Genomic DNA, 17,417 nt, shown 5'->3' on the forward strand with positions numbered 1-17,417 from the left:
AAACTACCTGACTCGGTTATTTGTACCAATTTCTCGTATTTGCCCTTCTCCTTCTCCTTCTTCTTGCCCCTCTACGTGACTTCTTCTTTCTCCTTCTTCTTCAATCCATATACAGCTTCTCCTTCCATCACCAATGGTCCTCGTCCTCTTTAATCGATTAATGAAATCGATTTTAAAAGCGAGTCATAATATCGATTTTGAAATCGAGCCTATTTCGGTAATATTCATGTTTGTAGAATTTGATTATTCTGGTTTTTCCCTAAGCATCGCCTCGACAGAAATGGAATAAGAAAGTGATTCGCTAAATTTGTTTTTCAGTTCGTTTTGATCGCAAATTTTGTTCCAATCGCTTCCAATTCAATGTTCCAGATCAATTTTATATTTGAATTGGCAATTGGTAAGGTAAGATTTTCTTGATGTTTTACTAGATTGTGAGTGTATTTGATAATATCGATTGTTGAATTGGGACCTTATGGTTTTTCTTTGTTGGTCTATTATCAATTGTTGATCTGTTTTCCATGTGAAAACTAAATCTATTAACAATGGAGTTGTGAATCAGTTTAACTATCAAAACATGATTCTTTAACATGCTTGTTAGATGTTTGTTGAAATGTTTGAATAAAATTGTTCACTTTCTAATATAAGTTTACTGTCAAATTTCATATTTATATTATTATTAGCTTCTGTAACTGGGGCAGAATTTTGGCTCACTTGAACAACTAGTTTGCAGAAACTTGTATGCATTTTAAGGAAACCACAAGGGAACATGCATGCATGAGGATCACATCCAGTTGGGGAATTAAATATATCAAGTTGCAGGATGTATAATTAAGGAGCCAAAGCCTAGCTTACAAGGGGTGGTGGTGGCTCAATGTGGTTGGTATGCTAATCACCACCTGATTGCTCATCATTTGTGATGGTGTTAGGAATTTGCATAATTAGGTGGCTTATAAGTTACGAGTGAGATAGAGTGTTCATTTTTTTAATATATAACTTATGTGTTTATTGGGTCGTATTTTATGATTGGTCAAAATAGTATAATTCTAATGAAGTGATATATTACATTGTTTGAGATTATTGCAAAAATCTTGAAAACATTTTCTTATTAATTACATAAATGAAATTAATGCATATGATACAAAAATTAAATTTGACAATTACAAAGTAATTGAGAAAATTAAAAAAGAATAGTCTAGTTTTGATATATATATATATATATATATATATATATATATATATATATATATATATATATATATATAACATAAGGGTAATATGGTCATTTTTTATCATTCATCACAGTCAGTCAGAGATATAATCAAACAACATGGTTTCAGTCAAATGTGGACTCAGTCAGAAGTTCTAACTCAGTCGGTACCAACTCAGTCAGCACTAACTCAGTCAACAACTATCAAACGACCCCTAAGTGATAAAAAGATATTGTTAAGGTTTCTTGAAAACATATTTATTTTATAAGAAACAGATTCACAATGCAGTCAAACTCATATATTTCAAAGGTAATCCCACGATTGAACAAGCACTAGGTGATGGTAGTTCACACGTGGCCTCAAAATGCCACATAGACATGATTTGGGTGGAAACCGGTTTAAACAAGTCATATGTCCTTAATAAACATGTTAAAGTGGACTTTATGCCCTTATAATGCAAAAAAAAGACCATTTAAAACAAAACTTGGTAGTTGGTTTGACTACAATAATATTTTCCATATTTTAAGTGTTTAATAGTTGGACTACAATGACATTTTCTTATATTTCAAGTGTTTGTTTGATGTTTTATTGTTTTTATAGATTTTGAGAAATCAAATATCTTATCAGGGAATTAAAAAAAAAAAGATAAAATTAATAAATTCTTTTGTGCCATTATTTTTTGATAAGTAGGAAATAAATAGAAACGAAAGATGAAAAATAATTAATTTTTCCACATAAATAGAAACGAAAGATGAAAAAGAATTAATTGCTTGGAGCCCAAGAAGGTTCTTTTATTTGTTAATATGGTTGTTTCCATAAAAAACCATATATTCTGACTTTTTTTTAAATCTATTTTTTTTTTCCGAAAAAGACTTTACTTTTATGTGTTACTTGTTATTTCAGACCTAGCAAGTCACCAATAGGTAAATTAGGTATTTTTGTTTCATAAAAGACCTTATATTTTGTAGTTGTTTCTATTTTAGACCTAAAATGTTTTTTTTTTTCAAAATAAACTCAACTTTAAAATTGGTTATAATCTTCAAGACCAAATATATAAGGTACTTCTTGACTACACGGAAAAAGAAAGTATACATGTATACACTAAAAAATGTTATCTAATCTATTATCTTTTGAGCGAATATAACCTAAAAGAATTGCAAAGTTTTATTTTTGTCTAAAAGATATAATTAAACTTTATCTTGGATATATATTATATCATTAAACTTGATATATTGTTTATAGAAAATGTTATTATTACCGCTAATAAAAAGTTTGATGTTAATTTAATATTTTTTGGTAACATGGATAATACATGGCTAAGAAGAATCTTTTAGCATAATAACAAAATTTTTTATTTGTAAAAAAAATAAATACCATATAATTTAACAAACTGTATACAAAATAATTTTTTTAGTTTGTCTATTAACTTATTTGGTCAGTTTGGACATATTTCCCTCTCTCACTTTTCTATATTATTTTTTTGGCCAAATTTTTGAATCAATTTTTTTAGAATAGTTAACAAACGCGTTCACTATCATACTCCTAAACCAAAGTCATATAATATTTTGTAGCATTAGCCCATTATTAAATAATATGTTATAATTATATCAAATAAATACATAAAAATATTAATCCTAAACATTCATATTAGTTTCTTTAGATATATGAGATTCAAGTTTGAGACTTTCTTAAAAAATGTTAACATCCCTGTTATTGATTCTTAAGGATAATCATAATAATTACCAAAATAAAATTTAAGATTTCATTTTAATTTGAAAGGATATAAACCACGTTTTTATGTATGAACGAAGTTAAGCTTCATTAAATCGGTGTAGTTAAGTACCTTATACAACTAGTGTTAAAGGTTGTAATCAATTTTAAAGTTGAGTTTATTTTGAAATAAAAAAACATTTTAGGTCTAAACTGGAAAAAAGTACAAAATATAGGGTTTTTTATAAAATGATTTAATTTCTCTTTTGGTAACCTTAAGGTCTAAAATAATAAATAATAGATAAAAGTTTGATATTAAAAAAAGTTTTAAGTCTAAAAAAAATCAAAATATAGGGTAAATAACCCTTGTTAATATATACTTTTTCTAAATTTAATAAATAAGTCGTTTTTCTTGATGGACAAGGAATCCGGTCAGGGTTTCCGCCATTCATAGTTGACGACTTCAGTCCGTCGGCGGCCCACTCATTTAACTTAACCCCCACCACAAATTCCTCCAATCACTCGCTCAATTTCGAGTTTCCCAGCGAACACTATGGCGGGGGAAATGGACTCACCGGCGGCGACACCAAGGACGAAGAAGTCGTTATGGCCTTCTGTTCTTCGTTGGATACCAAGCTCTACCGATCACATAATTGCCGCTGAAAAGCGCCTGCTGTCTATTGTCAAGTAATTAGCAACCGCCTTACCTTTCCTTATTTGCATTGTATGATTGTATCGCTGATTGTTTGCTTATTGTCTTGTTCAATCTATCGAAATACATAGTCTATTAAAAAATCATGTTTATTATACTTTGTTATATGTGTTTTTGATGATCATCCAAATGTTTTAGCCCTAGGATCGATGTGGTTGGTGTACATTTTACTGATTTGAACTAAACACTTGAACTTGAACTTGCTTATTGCTCAATAACACCTCTTCGACTTGCGATTGCTTGAACTTGATACTAGAAATTTTGAATCAGCATTTGTCTATCAAACAAACCAAACACTCCCCAAATACTAAGCGATTCATGTGGATACACAAAAAATCATGACAAAGTGACTTGAATGAACTTCCACATGTTACTTTCCATAATCGAGTTTGATGACTATAGCTATCTGTTACTTTTTATTTGATATCAATACAATCAAAATCATAAAGTGGCATTTCTATAATCTATTGGTTTCAAATTCCAGGACTTCATACACTCAAGAAAATGTCAATATTGGCACTGGTCCACCAGGGTCAAAGATCAGATGGTTTCGTTCTTCCAGCAATGAACCAAGATTTATCAACACTATTACCTTTGACAGCAAGGAGGATTCACCAACTCTTGTTATGGTTCATGGATATGCAGCTGCCCAGGGCTTCTTCTTCAGAAATTTTGATGCTCTCACAAAACATTTCAGGGTGATTGCAATGGATCAACTTGGGTGAGTTCAATATGTTGTGTTTCTCATCTTTTCCATTATACACACAACACATCAAATACTTCATTTTGGACCTTTAGAATGATATTTTTTTTAAATATATTTTATCTTTTACTTGAGCAGTTGGGGAGGATCAAGCAGACCTGACTTCACTTGCAAAAGTACCCAAGGTTGGTTGCGCTTAGCTTTTGAGTTCAATATGTTCTTATCTATGCAAAAGACGTAAATGCCCTCATAATAAAAAGGAACTCTCTGATCATTATCATAACTGAACCCTAAACCCTAAAACCTTAGTGTCTAATGGTTGTATCTCTGAATGATAATGCAGAAACTGAGGATTGGTTCATTGATTCCCTTGAGGAATGGAGAAAAGCCAAAAAGCTTGATAAGTTTATTTTACTTGGGCATTCTTTTGGAGGATATGTTGTATCTAAATATGCCTTGAAGGTAACTTTCCTGATAATAAATATTACAAAAACAACTTTCATTTCTCAAATCTAAATTACATTTAATCTCTAATGATTTCACACTTTTACCAAAATGAAGCATCCTGAGCATGTACAACATCTGGTTTTGGTGGGACCTGCTGGATTTACCTCAGAAGTTGACCATAAATCAGAATGGCTTACAAAATTCAGGGCAACATGGAAAGGAGCTGTTATGAGTCATTTATGGGAATCTAATTTTACTCCTATGAAAGTTCTCAGGTAATATAATGATTATAATCTTAAATTGCTTATTGATTGTTATATGGACATTGAATTATAATATTATATATATATATATATATATATATATATATATATATATATATATATATATATATATATAGCCTTGATGTGTGGAATTTTGTGATGCAGAGGTTTAGGCCCGTGGGGCCCAGATTTGGTCCGCAGGTATACAAGTGCAAGATTTGGTGACTATGCAAGTGGAGATGTGTTGACTGATAAAGAATCCATATTATTTACAGGTAATTGATTTTCTTTTTTACTTCAATCTGTTAAAACTATATACTATATGTAAATGTAATATTAATTTTGATTTCCTCCATTTAACTTTTTATGTAATAATTGATGTTGTTTTTATGAAGATTACATATACCATACTTTGGCTGCAAAAGGAAGTGGAGAACTTTGCTTAAAGTACATCTTTTCATTTGGGGCATATGCACGAAGTCCTCTGTTAGAAAGGTGTGATTATTTGTCTCTATTTACAGTTATTTATATATTGTCTGGAAATGACTTAATTACAGTTTTGGTCCCTGTAGTTTTTACTTTACGGAATTACACTTTTGGTCCCTTTAATTCTAAAATTAGGAATTTTTGGATTACAGAGCTGCGGAATGGAAAGTGCCAACAACTTTTATATATGGATTTGAAGACTGGATGAATTACCAAGGGGCAATAGATGCACGCAAGAACATGTCTGTCCCTTGTGATATCATTCGAGTCCCAAAGGTATGTACCTCTATTTTCTTTTCTATCATGGAATGGAATCACTCATTCCGTTACCCTGTCAATTCCATTCCTTTGTAAATGGTTTTGTTGATATGATTTCAGGCTGGTCATTTTGTGTTTTTGGACAATGCAAATGGATTCCACTCAGCTGTGTTACATGCTTGCAGAAGGTTTCTCACATCAGATCCTAATGCTTATCCTTTAGCCGAAGGTGTTATCTCCATCTAGTAAAATTTTAGTTTTAAAGTATTATTTATTATTATAATTATTATTATTATTATTATTATTATTATAAGTTTAGTTAATGATTTGTTTTCTTATATAAAATTGAAACGTAGATGGAGATTATTTTGTAGCCTTGGAATATTTTGACTGTGTATATAAACCCTTTTACCTGATCGGGTAAAATTGAATGCATTTGTCTTATGCTTTTTTGCTCTACAAGTCATGTAATATATTCTGACTCAACTCACATGAATATAGACTGGTTGAATCATTTTGAATTTCATGAATATAACAATTCACAACCACCAAAGATATTTCAAAATTTTCATATATCAAAAAGTATTAGAAATTTCTTAACCAAAATGTTTATTTAATCCTATATTTATGAGTTGTTATATTTTAAAAGGTTATCCTTTTTTTTTTGAAATTGATTATTTTGACTATCATGTTCTTATGTTGGGTGATGTTAATTTTGATTGGTTCTGCTTATATATATATATATATATATATATATATATATATATATATATATATATATATATAGGAAGGATCATTTGAGAACTCAAAATTTCCAGAGAACCCGAGAACTAAACGACGACCGTTAGATCAAATTAATTGAAAGTTAGGATGCTTTGTGGCATATTTGTAAATACCTAGTTGAAAAAATACACGGGGGCACCTTTTTGAAATCAAACAGGGGCATTTTAGAGATAACATAATCCATACCCCCTTATCAGAGTGAATCACGTCACCCTACCCTCTCTTTCTTCATCCCGTCTCTCTCTTCCTTTCATCCCACCTCCGACCGTCCACACTCTCTAATCTCCAGCTCGTCAACGATGAATCGAAGAATCAACAGATCGAAAATATGATTTGGATCGACAGATTGATCGAAAGTATTGTTCTGCAATTGAGAGGTGATGAAGAAGCTGTTGGAATCGATGATAGATCGGAAAGTGTTGTTATGCAATCGAGAGATGATGAAGAAGCTGTTGAAATCGATGAGTTTTGCACCTGTGTGATTTTTGTGAGAATGTGTCACGATCCTAGAGTATTACCTAATTCAATTACATCTGATTTGATGTGGAGGATTACCTAATTCGATCACTCCGTGCTCCTTTATTGGATGTCTATCTTCTTCCTTCAGTCGTCGTGCATTCATCACGTAGATCTATGTATCTCTCCTACATCGATTCGGTTTGATGACCACTTCATCTCCTTCCTTTATCTCAATCGACTAAAGTGTTCTCTGGATCTCTATATCCCTCCTACATCTGAGGTTCACTTCACTTGATCTCAATTGAACCGATCCGGATAGATTGTCAAAGAAGTGTACATCGGCTAGTCTTCTCGATGAAGGTGAGCCAAAACCCTAACCCGATCCACAATTTCTTTCTGAATTATGTATTTGGCATTGATATAATGTATTTAGGCATGTTCTGGATGTTTTGAATCATGATGTAACATAATTCTCAACTTCCTCACCAGTTATGTTGAAATAGTATCAAATTAGAGTTGTTCAGCATCAACTGTTATTGGCTTGTTGCTGTGAAAATAGTTTCTCACATAGTTCATGAAGTGGAATGATAATTAACATATTAAACATTTAGAATTTGGATACATAGGATTTTTTTTATGAAATTTCTGTATACTGATAGTTCAAATCAGTGTTGCAAAACTCGGCCTACTCGGCCGATTACTCGGAATCGGCCCTCCACCGAGGCGAGTAATGTCAACTCGGCCAAAAAACTCGGATTTAGTCAAAATCGGCCAAAAATCGGTCAAACTCGTAAGGGTCAAAATTGTCATAAAAGAGAAAAAAATCAAGAATTTCAAGATTAATATGTATAATGCACTTAATGATTTATTATTTAACACAAACATGTGATTATTACTACATATATATCTTAAATTTTCAGTAATTATCCACGTAGTGAGACAATTATGTGTATTCAGTTTTTATGTATTCACATGTATCTAATTTTGGTTATATATTTCAATCAAATTATGATTTTAACTTATGATTTTGACATATATAATTTTCCAAAAAATATTTCTACATGAATTACCGAATCCGAGTACTCCCCGAGTACTCGCTACTCCCCATTCGGCCGAGCAGGTACCGAGTAGCGAGTTCTACAACCTTGGTTCAAATGTCTGATCAAGGATCGTACTCATTATCATATTGCTAACCTAGGTTTGACGATATGATTGAAAACAGAATTTGGTGGTTGACTAGTCCATTTCCATTTTGACAGGAAGTTTCTTTTTCTGAATACAGAATCCATTTCACTTAGCTATGGGGATCGAATTGCTATAGTATTATATATTTTATTTTGTGTGTGTGTCTTCTTGAGTCACAAAAAAGAAACACAGATTCCCATTTAATCCATTTGTCAAGAAATATGAACTTGGCTATTAGAGATGCCAACTGGTATGCAAATGATAAGCAAGGAAGCAAGTCAAGGCCTGACTCATTTCAACCAGACAAAAAAAGAAGCTGAAATATTAATTCAAAAAGTAAAAGACTTTTAATTGAGAGTCAAGATGCTCTTGAGCTGCAATATACATGGGAGGGAGAGTATATTCACTGCCCGCTCTTCTAGGTAGCAATCAATTAAACATTTTTTTCTCATGTAATTATAAAAAAAAATTACTTAACCTGGCAATATTATATTCTTATATGTTTCAGGGAGCAAGAACAAGAATAGTGGGCTCAATGTGATAATTGTTCAAAATTATTTTATCCAACATCAAGCACTTGTTAATAATATAAAAAATATATGTGTAATGGGTTAAGTGTGAAAAAGATTGACAAGAAGTTGGAAAGAAGTCTCCTCCATTCATATCGAAAGGTGCCAACCTACATTTTTATGGTTGATTAAAAAAGGAACCATTACTTATATTAAGTAAAGCTCGCTTATTTGACTTTAATGTTAATAATCTTTTCAAGATTTGTCAAGTCTAGTTTCTGGTGAAACTAAAATATTGAAAAGTAATGCTAACACCCATAGGCAATAATCAATTACAAATAATATGTGATTTGTGTGAACTGATAAAATATTTTAGTAATTACATGTGATTCACATGTAAATTACATATGAATTACATGTGATTCACATGTAAATCACATGTGATACACATGTAATTTACATATGAATTGCATGTGATTCACATATAAATCATATGTGATTCACATATGAATTACATGTGATTCACATGTAAATCACATGTAATTCATATATAAATTACATGTGATTCACATGTAAATCACATATGAATTACATATGATTCACATCTGAATTACATGTGATTCACATGTAAATCACATATGAATTACATATTATTCACATATGAATTACATGTAATTCACATATGAATTACATGTGATTCACATGTAAATCACATGTAATTTACATATGAATTACATGTAAATCACATATGTATTTTTGTGAGTGTTTTTGCATCAATCATTATTTTTTTAATTTTTTTTGTAGATTTGGAAGAAATTGTGGTGAATATTGAAGAGGTGAAAAATGATAAATTGAAGAAAATAAGTAAATATTGACACGAAGACATGAAAACGCTTTGAAATTTGTAGCATTTTTTATTTTTTATATTTTATTTTGTATCAAATAAAATACTTGTACTATTATGTTTATAGATTAATTAATAAAAATGAGATTTTTTGTGATTTACTTACGAATATTATAGTATAAGAAATATACATATATGCATTTGAAAAAATATGCATATATGCACCTAAAAGTTAACTTTTTTTTTTTAAAAAAAATGCAATTTTTTTTTGAAAAATTGCAGCTTTTTTTTAAATACAGTTTTTTTGAAAAAAAATGTAACTTTCTTTAAAATACTTGCAGTTTTTTTTTTGAAAAAATTGCAGTTTTTTTTGAAAAAATTGCAGTTGTTTTAATTAAAAATGCAGTTTTTTTAAAAAAATTGTAGTTTTTTTTTTGAAAAAAAAAGCAGTTTTCTTTGAAAAAATGCAGTTTTTTTTAAAAAATTGCAGTTTTTTTGAAAAAAAAAATGCTGTTTTTTTTTTTAAAAAAATTGCAGTTTATTGAAAAAGTTGCAGTTTTTTTAAAAAATATCTTTTTTTTCAGTTTTTTTTTTCAAAAAATCATGTTTTCAATAAAAATTAAAAAATTTGCATTAAAAAAAAACGAAAAATACTATATTTAAAATAAATCTGAAAATTTGATTTATGATGTAAATTTTTAGACTTTTATATTAATATATCAAAATAACACAAAAAAATAAACATTAAATGAGATTGGTAAGATGACGATCATGTCCTTAATGAATTACTTTTGATCTAACGCTCCACTTTTAGTTCTCGGGTTTTCGGAAAAATATGAGTTCTCAACCGAATTTTATCTTTTAACACCAAAAATATTGCAAATAATATTTCAATTCAAACCCTGTTTTATTTTTTACTACCATTTCATATACGAAAAAGTATATACCATAGTATATTTTTTGTTTATAACTTATAACAATTGTCAAAATTTTATAATCTCTTTTGGTTGTAATGACATTATAAAATAACTTATTACAAATTATAGTCAAGCAAATTATTGTTAAATTACTACTTAGTATCAATTTAATATATAACGTAATATTATAATTAATAAGTTTTCACATTTACAATATATTTAGACATTTGTTATAAACTATAAATAAATAAATGTAAAACTCGGGGTGCTAAAAATAATACTTGAAAGTTTGACACCAAAATGTGTAAATGAATAGCATAATATCAAATTTGGTGTTATACTATTCATTCACGTCAAAATGGTGCAAGAAATGAAATGGTGACGGAGATGGATGTACATTATTTTGGCATAAAAAAAAGATATGTAATAGTAATGAAAATGCCCTTGTAATAAAGGTTACACCCAATGCGAGCCTACAAAACCAAGCAGTTGACACAGAATGTTTGGAAAATATTATCTAAGATTTTAACAAGCCTTCTATTAAAAAAATAGTGAAGAAAACTGAAACAAAAATCCTTAGTCGATTTTTGATAATGAGTTGCGTTTGGCAGTGAATGCTATCATGTATATAACCCTTCTAGCTTAGCGATTATGATAGCGAGAATTGATGTGCACACCCATCAAGGGCGACAGTTTAATTTTTATATTTTATGTTGGGTAATTCTAAAGACACTAATAAATATCTATATGCACGAATAATTATTGCAAAGCAGTCTTCCATCAATCAAATCTCATGTATATAAATCCGGAATATAATGGTATTTTAATTTTCAAAGAGGGTCTTCATGCTTTTATTTATCTTTCAAAATTTACCTTTTGTTTTTCAAAATTTTATTTTAAACCTTTTACTTAATATGTTCCAATTATGTTTTCAAATTTTGTCCTCATACTTTTATTTATCGTTCAAAATTTACCTTTTAAGAAATTGCATAAAAACATAATCAAGTCAAATTTTGTCCTCATACTTTTGTTTTACAAGGAAACCGAGTCAATAATCTTATATATTTAATTATATGTAAACAATAAATTTAATATAGATTTACATGGTTTGTTAAAATTATTTTTTTTATGTAATTATTGTTAACCGATAATCTCATGATTGTTCCTATTGATAGCAATAAGGTTCACCGTGGCCAATAACCAAACCAAACCGTCCAATACGCATCTCTATTAAAAATATATAATTAGAAAATATGTATTGTTTTCTATATACACTACAAAAAATTTTCGATTTAGATACGGAAAAATTTCATAGCAAAAACATGAAATTCCGTAGCTAAAGCCAAATAACTATGGAATTTGTGACGTAAATTTTCAATTAGACTCCGTATATGTTTGCTAAATTAAAAAAAACAATTTTTTTTATTTATAGAGATCTTAATAATTATAAACAACAAAACATAAACTTGATTTTATTAATTATCAGATATTATAACTGTAGAATTGTTACAATTACTGTGTGTTGCAAATGGAGAAATGTATGAATTCAGGCGAGCAGCATAAACAGTTTCCCATCCAGCAGACCGTAATGATCTGTTGTGACGCCAAAGTGGCAAAATAGTAGGCATTGGATATGCTCCATGTAAATCAACTTTCACATAATGATCACCTCTAACAAGAGCAACAACAACAACTCTATGAGTTGAGATGCCTTGGGGACCAAGCCATAGTGGAAAACATGTTGATGGACTATCTTTGCTTAGAAAAATAACTATTACACTATACTTGTTAGCAATGAGAAAGCTAGTGACCGGCATAATCAACCAACGATCTTTTGGTGCGAAATGTGATCCATTGAAATTCAATGAGTGATGTATGGTGTTTAAATCGTAATCAAAAATCTGTGCGTACTCAGCTGGGTGTGCTAACAACTCATTTTGTAAATCTAAGCGGATTTGACGCCAATTATCTTCACTATAACTGAGACACGCACCTATTGCACGAAATCCACAATTTCCATCTCCCCTCACGTTTTGTATGTTTGTGACATATGGATGAAATTCATACGTAATTTCATTCATAAGTGGATCTGAATTATACATTACTTGTTCTTTGTTGAAGTACGAGTTATGCATCGATTGTTCCTGATTAAAAGTTGAGTTGAACATTGGAGGTTCTCGGAACGAGTACGTACTGTGCCTATCCGGTTCCTGGTTTAGATCAAACAAATTAGACCGCATATAATCAGGCGTATAAGTAGAAATGCTGCGTCGAGATGGATATTGAGTTGGTGGCGCTTGAGTTGGTTGATCTTGAGGTGGTGGATCTTGAGTTGGTGGGTCCTGGTTTAAATCGATATGGGTTTTCTTGAAAAGTTTCTTCTTTAAGGAGGGGCGCCCACGAGTATTTTTGTGAGTAGAAGGTTCAGAAACTGAAGTTGTTGACGGCGTGATTAAGTTTAGTAACTTCCTTGCTAAACTTAACTTAACAGGTCTTGATTGTTTTTCGTAATGAGCATTAAACATATTTACCTCAACTGCACAACCCAAATTGTCATCTTCTAACGATTTGCATTCTAATAAATCAAGTTTCTTCCAAAACTTATCGACTGAATGAAGCGGTACATAATGACCTTTTTTAACAAATATAGCTTGTTCATGCGCACATGGCAGCCCATAACTTGTACGTACTTGACATCCACAATTTTCATAAACAAATCCAAATTCTTTGGACCGCTCATATTCTTTGAAAATGATATCAAGTGCATAAATTGAAACGAAACGACACAATGGTTTTAGATGTGGTATTTCGTAGTACCGATGTACAATAAAAATTTTGTTATGCGCAAGACTCGCTTTTATACCTGTGTATTGTGACTCAACAACATCAGCAATACGCTTCAATGATTTGGCGATATCTGATCGCGATGTTTCGACATATCTTTTTAACTTGGCATGTTGACTTTCAGCTCTATTAGTTGTGTGGTTGCCAAAGTTAAGAAACTTATCGGTTCATGCAGACACAAACTTTTCTTTGTGTGGTGTCAACCATGTTTTGTTTAGATAAGAAAATGCATCTGAAATACATAAACAAATTTCAGTTGATGTAATGAATTATAACATATTATAATGTATATTTAAAAATACCTGGATAATTGTTCGTAATTTTTTCAACTTGTGCCAAATTCTTGTTGTATGCTTCCTTTGTTTCAGAGTTAACCAACCTCGTCCATGACGTTTAAAGAACATCCCAACATGATTTGCATTTCTTCATGATATTGTTATTTATATGCCATCTGCAAAGTAATCCTTTAGCATCTGGAAATATAATAGCTTATGCGTTCTTGAGAGCCATTTCTCTATCGGTCACAATAACACGCGGCAACATACATCCTTCCATTACCGATTTTAGACAGTCTAAAGCCCAAACATAGTTGGACTGTTTTTCTTCATGCATGTACACAAATGCAATGGAAAATGTAATATTTGTTGGAGTTACACCAACAATCTCCAATAGAGGCATCCCGTACTTGTTTGTCTTATATGTTGCATCCATTAACAAGACATGTGGAAATGCACGCCATATTTCTAATGATCTTGGATGAGCAAAGAATAAATCTTCTAACTTATTTGTCAAAACATTTGCACGACTATAATAAACATATCCATTTTGATCTAGAAATTCCATAACACCTTGCATTTGAGTTTTACCTTCTCTCTCCCTACGTCGAAGTTTTTCGTCTGCATTGTAGATAGTTTTGAGAGTAGATACATTTTTTGGATTTAGGTTTTTTAGTGCAGATAATATATCTTTTGGTTTGACATTTTTTTTCAACAAATCTTCCACTACTCGACATTCATATTCAGTTAGCCGTCGTGGATAAGGATGACCTTCCAAATATAATGACGGCTCATGGTTATGAAATTCACATATCATTTTTATCTTCCAAGAATTTTCTACTGACGAATATTTACCCTGTAGGCTAAATGGACAATTAATTTTTTTTGTCCCTGTTTTTTTTAGAGATTTTTGTGCTTTTGTATGTACCTCCACGGTCACATTGAAATACAACATTAAAGTTAAGTTTCGAATTTTTTATGACGATGACATAACCTAAAGTATTTGCCATATTTTGCACCCAATCCATCAATTCTTGATGAGAATTGAACACCTGGCAATTATATTATTATCAGTAGCTAACAAATCCACTCGATGCTAACATTACTGTAACAACATACTAATGAATTTATACCTTATCCGTTTTGAATGGTGATGTGTCATCGAAGAAATAACGACTTTCATTCAAACTTTCATTTTCATCTGCTTCATTTGTGTCCATTGGATGAATATCCGTTTCGAATGGCGATGTGTCGTCGAAAAAATAGTTACTTTCATTGAAGCTATTATTTTCATCTACTTCATTTGTCTCCATTGGATGAATATCATCTCTCTAAACATAACAAAGAGAAAAACATACATTTAATAATAATAATAATAATGATAATAATAATAATAATAATAATAATAATAATAATAATAATAATAAGAAAGGTTAAGTACAAATACCTCATAATGTGTGTCACCCATCCATTCTTCCCAACTTGTCATTTAATAAAATCTATATTTATAACAAGTATCGTATGTTTGCTTTTAAGGAAAGTTACTTTCAAAATAACATTGCAAGTCACTTTCAGTTTAACATATAAGAAAATCTATATATAGAAAGAAATTGTAACCAAATTTTCATTTTTATCCCTTCTATTTTTGTTAATGTTTCATAGTTTATATTTCTTATTTAACAAATTAATTTTTTTCTATTAATATTTAATAATATTCATTATTACTCTTCTTGTAAATGTATTAATGAGATCATTTTAATTATACAACTTTTATGAATAAATAATATGTTTCTATTTGTTAGTTTTCAAAATTAATAAAGTTTTAAGGGTTTAAGATTTAAATTGATAAAATCTAGGGTCTTTTTTAAAACTACAACGTAAACTGAGGGTATAAAATTGTAATATTACATTTTATCGATAGAATGATTGGCACACATATTAATACAATAATTGAGATAGAATGATTGACACACATATTAATACAATAATTGAGATAGAATGATTGGCACACATATTAATACACATATCAATTACACGATTTTATTCGTGTATATAGGAGCACCCAATATATATATATATATATATATATATATATATATATATATATATATATATATATATATATATATATATATCCCGAATATAATGTTATTTTAATTTTCAAATGTTGTCCTCATGCTTTTATTTATCTTTTAAAATTTACCTTTTGTTTTTCAAAATTTTATTTTAAACCTTTTACTTAATATGTTCCAATTATGGTGAACTAAAAGGATATAGCGAGTTTGCGGATTATGATAAGTTGGATATATCCGTCCTAGAGAGTGATTCTAACGGAGAAGAATTTGATGATGAACCTAAACTTATTTATTCAGATAACATGTTTCATGGTATGCCCCCATTGCCTTCGTGTCCTGTAAACGATGATGTGAACATTCCATGTCAGAGGCTGGATATAAATGAAGAGATTAAGGTTCTAGACATTTTTTATGACAAAGAGTTGCTCAAGCTTGCAATTGGAAGACAATGCATGGAACAAGGTAAGCAGTATAAGACTACCAGATCGAGCAAAGAGAGGTTCGAGGTGGTTTGTTTGGTAGAAAATTGTTCTTGGATGGTTAGGGCAAGGGGAATCAAATCGACTACTGCTTTCCAAGTCACAAAAGTTGTTGACCAACACACTTGTTGTGCAACAAACTTGAAGTCTAATCATCGACACTTGTACACCGTAGGTTTAGTATGAAACCTACAGTTTTATATATTTTTTTTCGATTTTTTTCAAAAAGAGTTTAACCACATATACAAAACCTACTCCTAATCACAAACACGGTAAAATTTTGATGAAAAGTAGACAAACCTGGTTGTTCTTCGGGTGCTCCATTGAGACAAAAAAGTAGCCAAACCAAAGAAAACAATAGGAAAAATGACATAATCTGAAAAAAAAAATTATTATATACTTTGGGCTAATGGGCCACGAAAAAGTAAACGGGTCCGTGAAACAGTAGCCTATTAGCGCGAAACACTACTTTAAGGCATAAAATAATAGTCAACAACGTTGACCGTAGTCAACCAAAAGTTGACTACGTTTTTAAGGGCTATTTTTGGCTAAGTATTATTTTTTTTGGCTATTTTTTGATAAATAATTAACAAAAATTGCTAGATTTGTATTTTCCCATTTTATTTATAGCTTTCTTTTTTATTTATATACATATTAAAAAAAACGAAATGCCGATGGATTTCCCATGTTAGAAAAAAACACTAATTTAATAACGGTTTATGATCCTTCAATATTTGTATAATTTTAAACTTATGTAAGTGTTATTTTCTAATTAACACTAATTGAGTTTTTAAACGCCAACTGAGTTCTAATACGTTAATTGAGTTTGTAAATGTTAATTTTAAACATTACTTGAGTTTTTAAACACCAACTCTAAATGCTAATTTTTTAAAACACTAATTAATTTTAAATACTAATTGAGTTTTTAAAAACTAATTTATAAATGTTAATTGAGTTTACAAATGAATTAGACTAATACTATAGGTTAAAAATTATGTATATATTTTTAAATATTATCATACACATATGAGCATATTTCTAATAGAATAGATTAATATAGTGAATTTTTAAAAGTCGAAAAAGTATAGGATGAAATATGAACATTGTGTATTAATAAAGAGATTAATGAGAAATTATATAATAACATTTTCATATATAAAGCGGTTGTGACATATTGTCAGTTTTCAAACTACAGACACAAATACCAAAACAATTACACGACTCGTTTCTTGCGAATAGGAGGACCCTTTATGTTTTGAG

At 29.9% G+C, this 17,417-nt stretch overlaps 1 protein-coding gene across 1 annotated transcript; it reads left to right on the top strand.

Moving 5' to 3' along the window:
• Positions 1-3,330: 3,330 nt before the first annotated feature.
• Positions 3,331-6,249, top strand: LOC145108333 (putative 1-acylglycerol-3-phosphate O-acyltransferase). The gene is made up of 9 exons (XM_079045349.1): positions 3,331-3,605; positions 4,115-4,351; positions 4,472-4,518; positions 4,677-4,795; positions 4,895-5,055; positions 5,209-5,318; positions 5,439-5,538; positions 5,682-5,805; positions 5,908-6,249. Exons 1-9 carry the CDS (start codon positions 3,472-3,474, stop codon positions 6,031-6,033), a joined length of 1,158 nt encoding a protein of 385 aa, XP_078901475.1. The 5' UTR covers positions 3,331-3,471; the 3' UTR covers positions 6,034-6,249.
• Positions 6,250-17,417: the final 11,168 nt, after the last annotated feature.

This window comes from Lactuca virosa, chromosome 4, assembly GCF_052849685.1.
Source record: "Lactuca virosa cultivar CGN04683 chromosome 4, Lactuca_virosa_CGN04683_v6, whole genome shotgun sequence".
NCBI classification, from domain to species: Eukaryota; Viridiplantae; Streptophyta; class Magnoliopsida; order Asterales; family Asteraceae; genus Lactuca; species Lactuca virosa.

Excerpts from the sequence above, each read along its gene's own strand:
- LOC145108333 (XM_079045349.1), top strand. The coding sequence starts at position 3,472 with ATGGCGGGGGAAATGGACTCACCGGCGGCGACACCAAGGACGAAGAAG. Across the intron at positions 4,796-4,894 it reads TATCTAAATATGCCTTGAAG|CATCCTGAGCATGTACAACA; the intron begins GTAACTTTCCTG and ends ACCAAAATGAAG. Across the intron at positions 5,539-5,681 it reads CGAAGTCCTCTGTTAGAAAG|AGCTGCGGAATGGAAAGTGC; the intron begins GTGTGATTATTT and ends TTTGGATTACAG.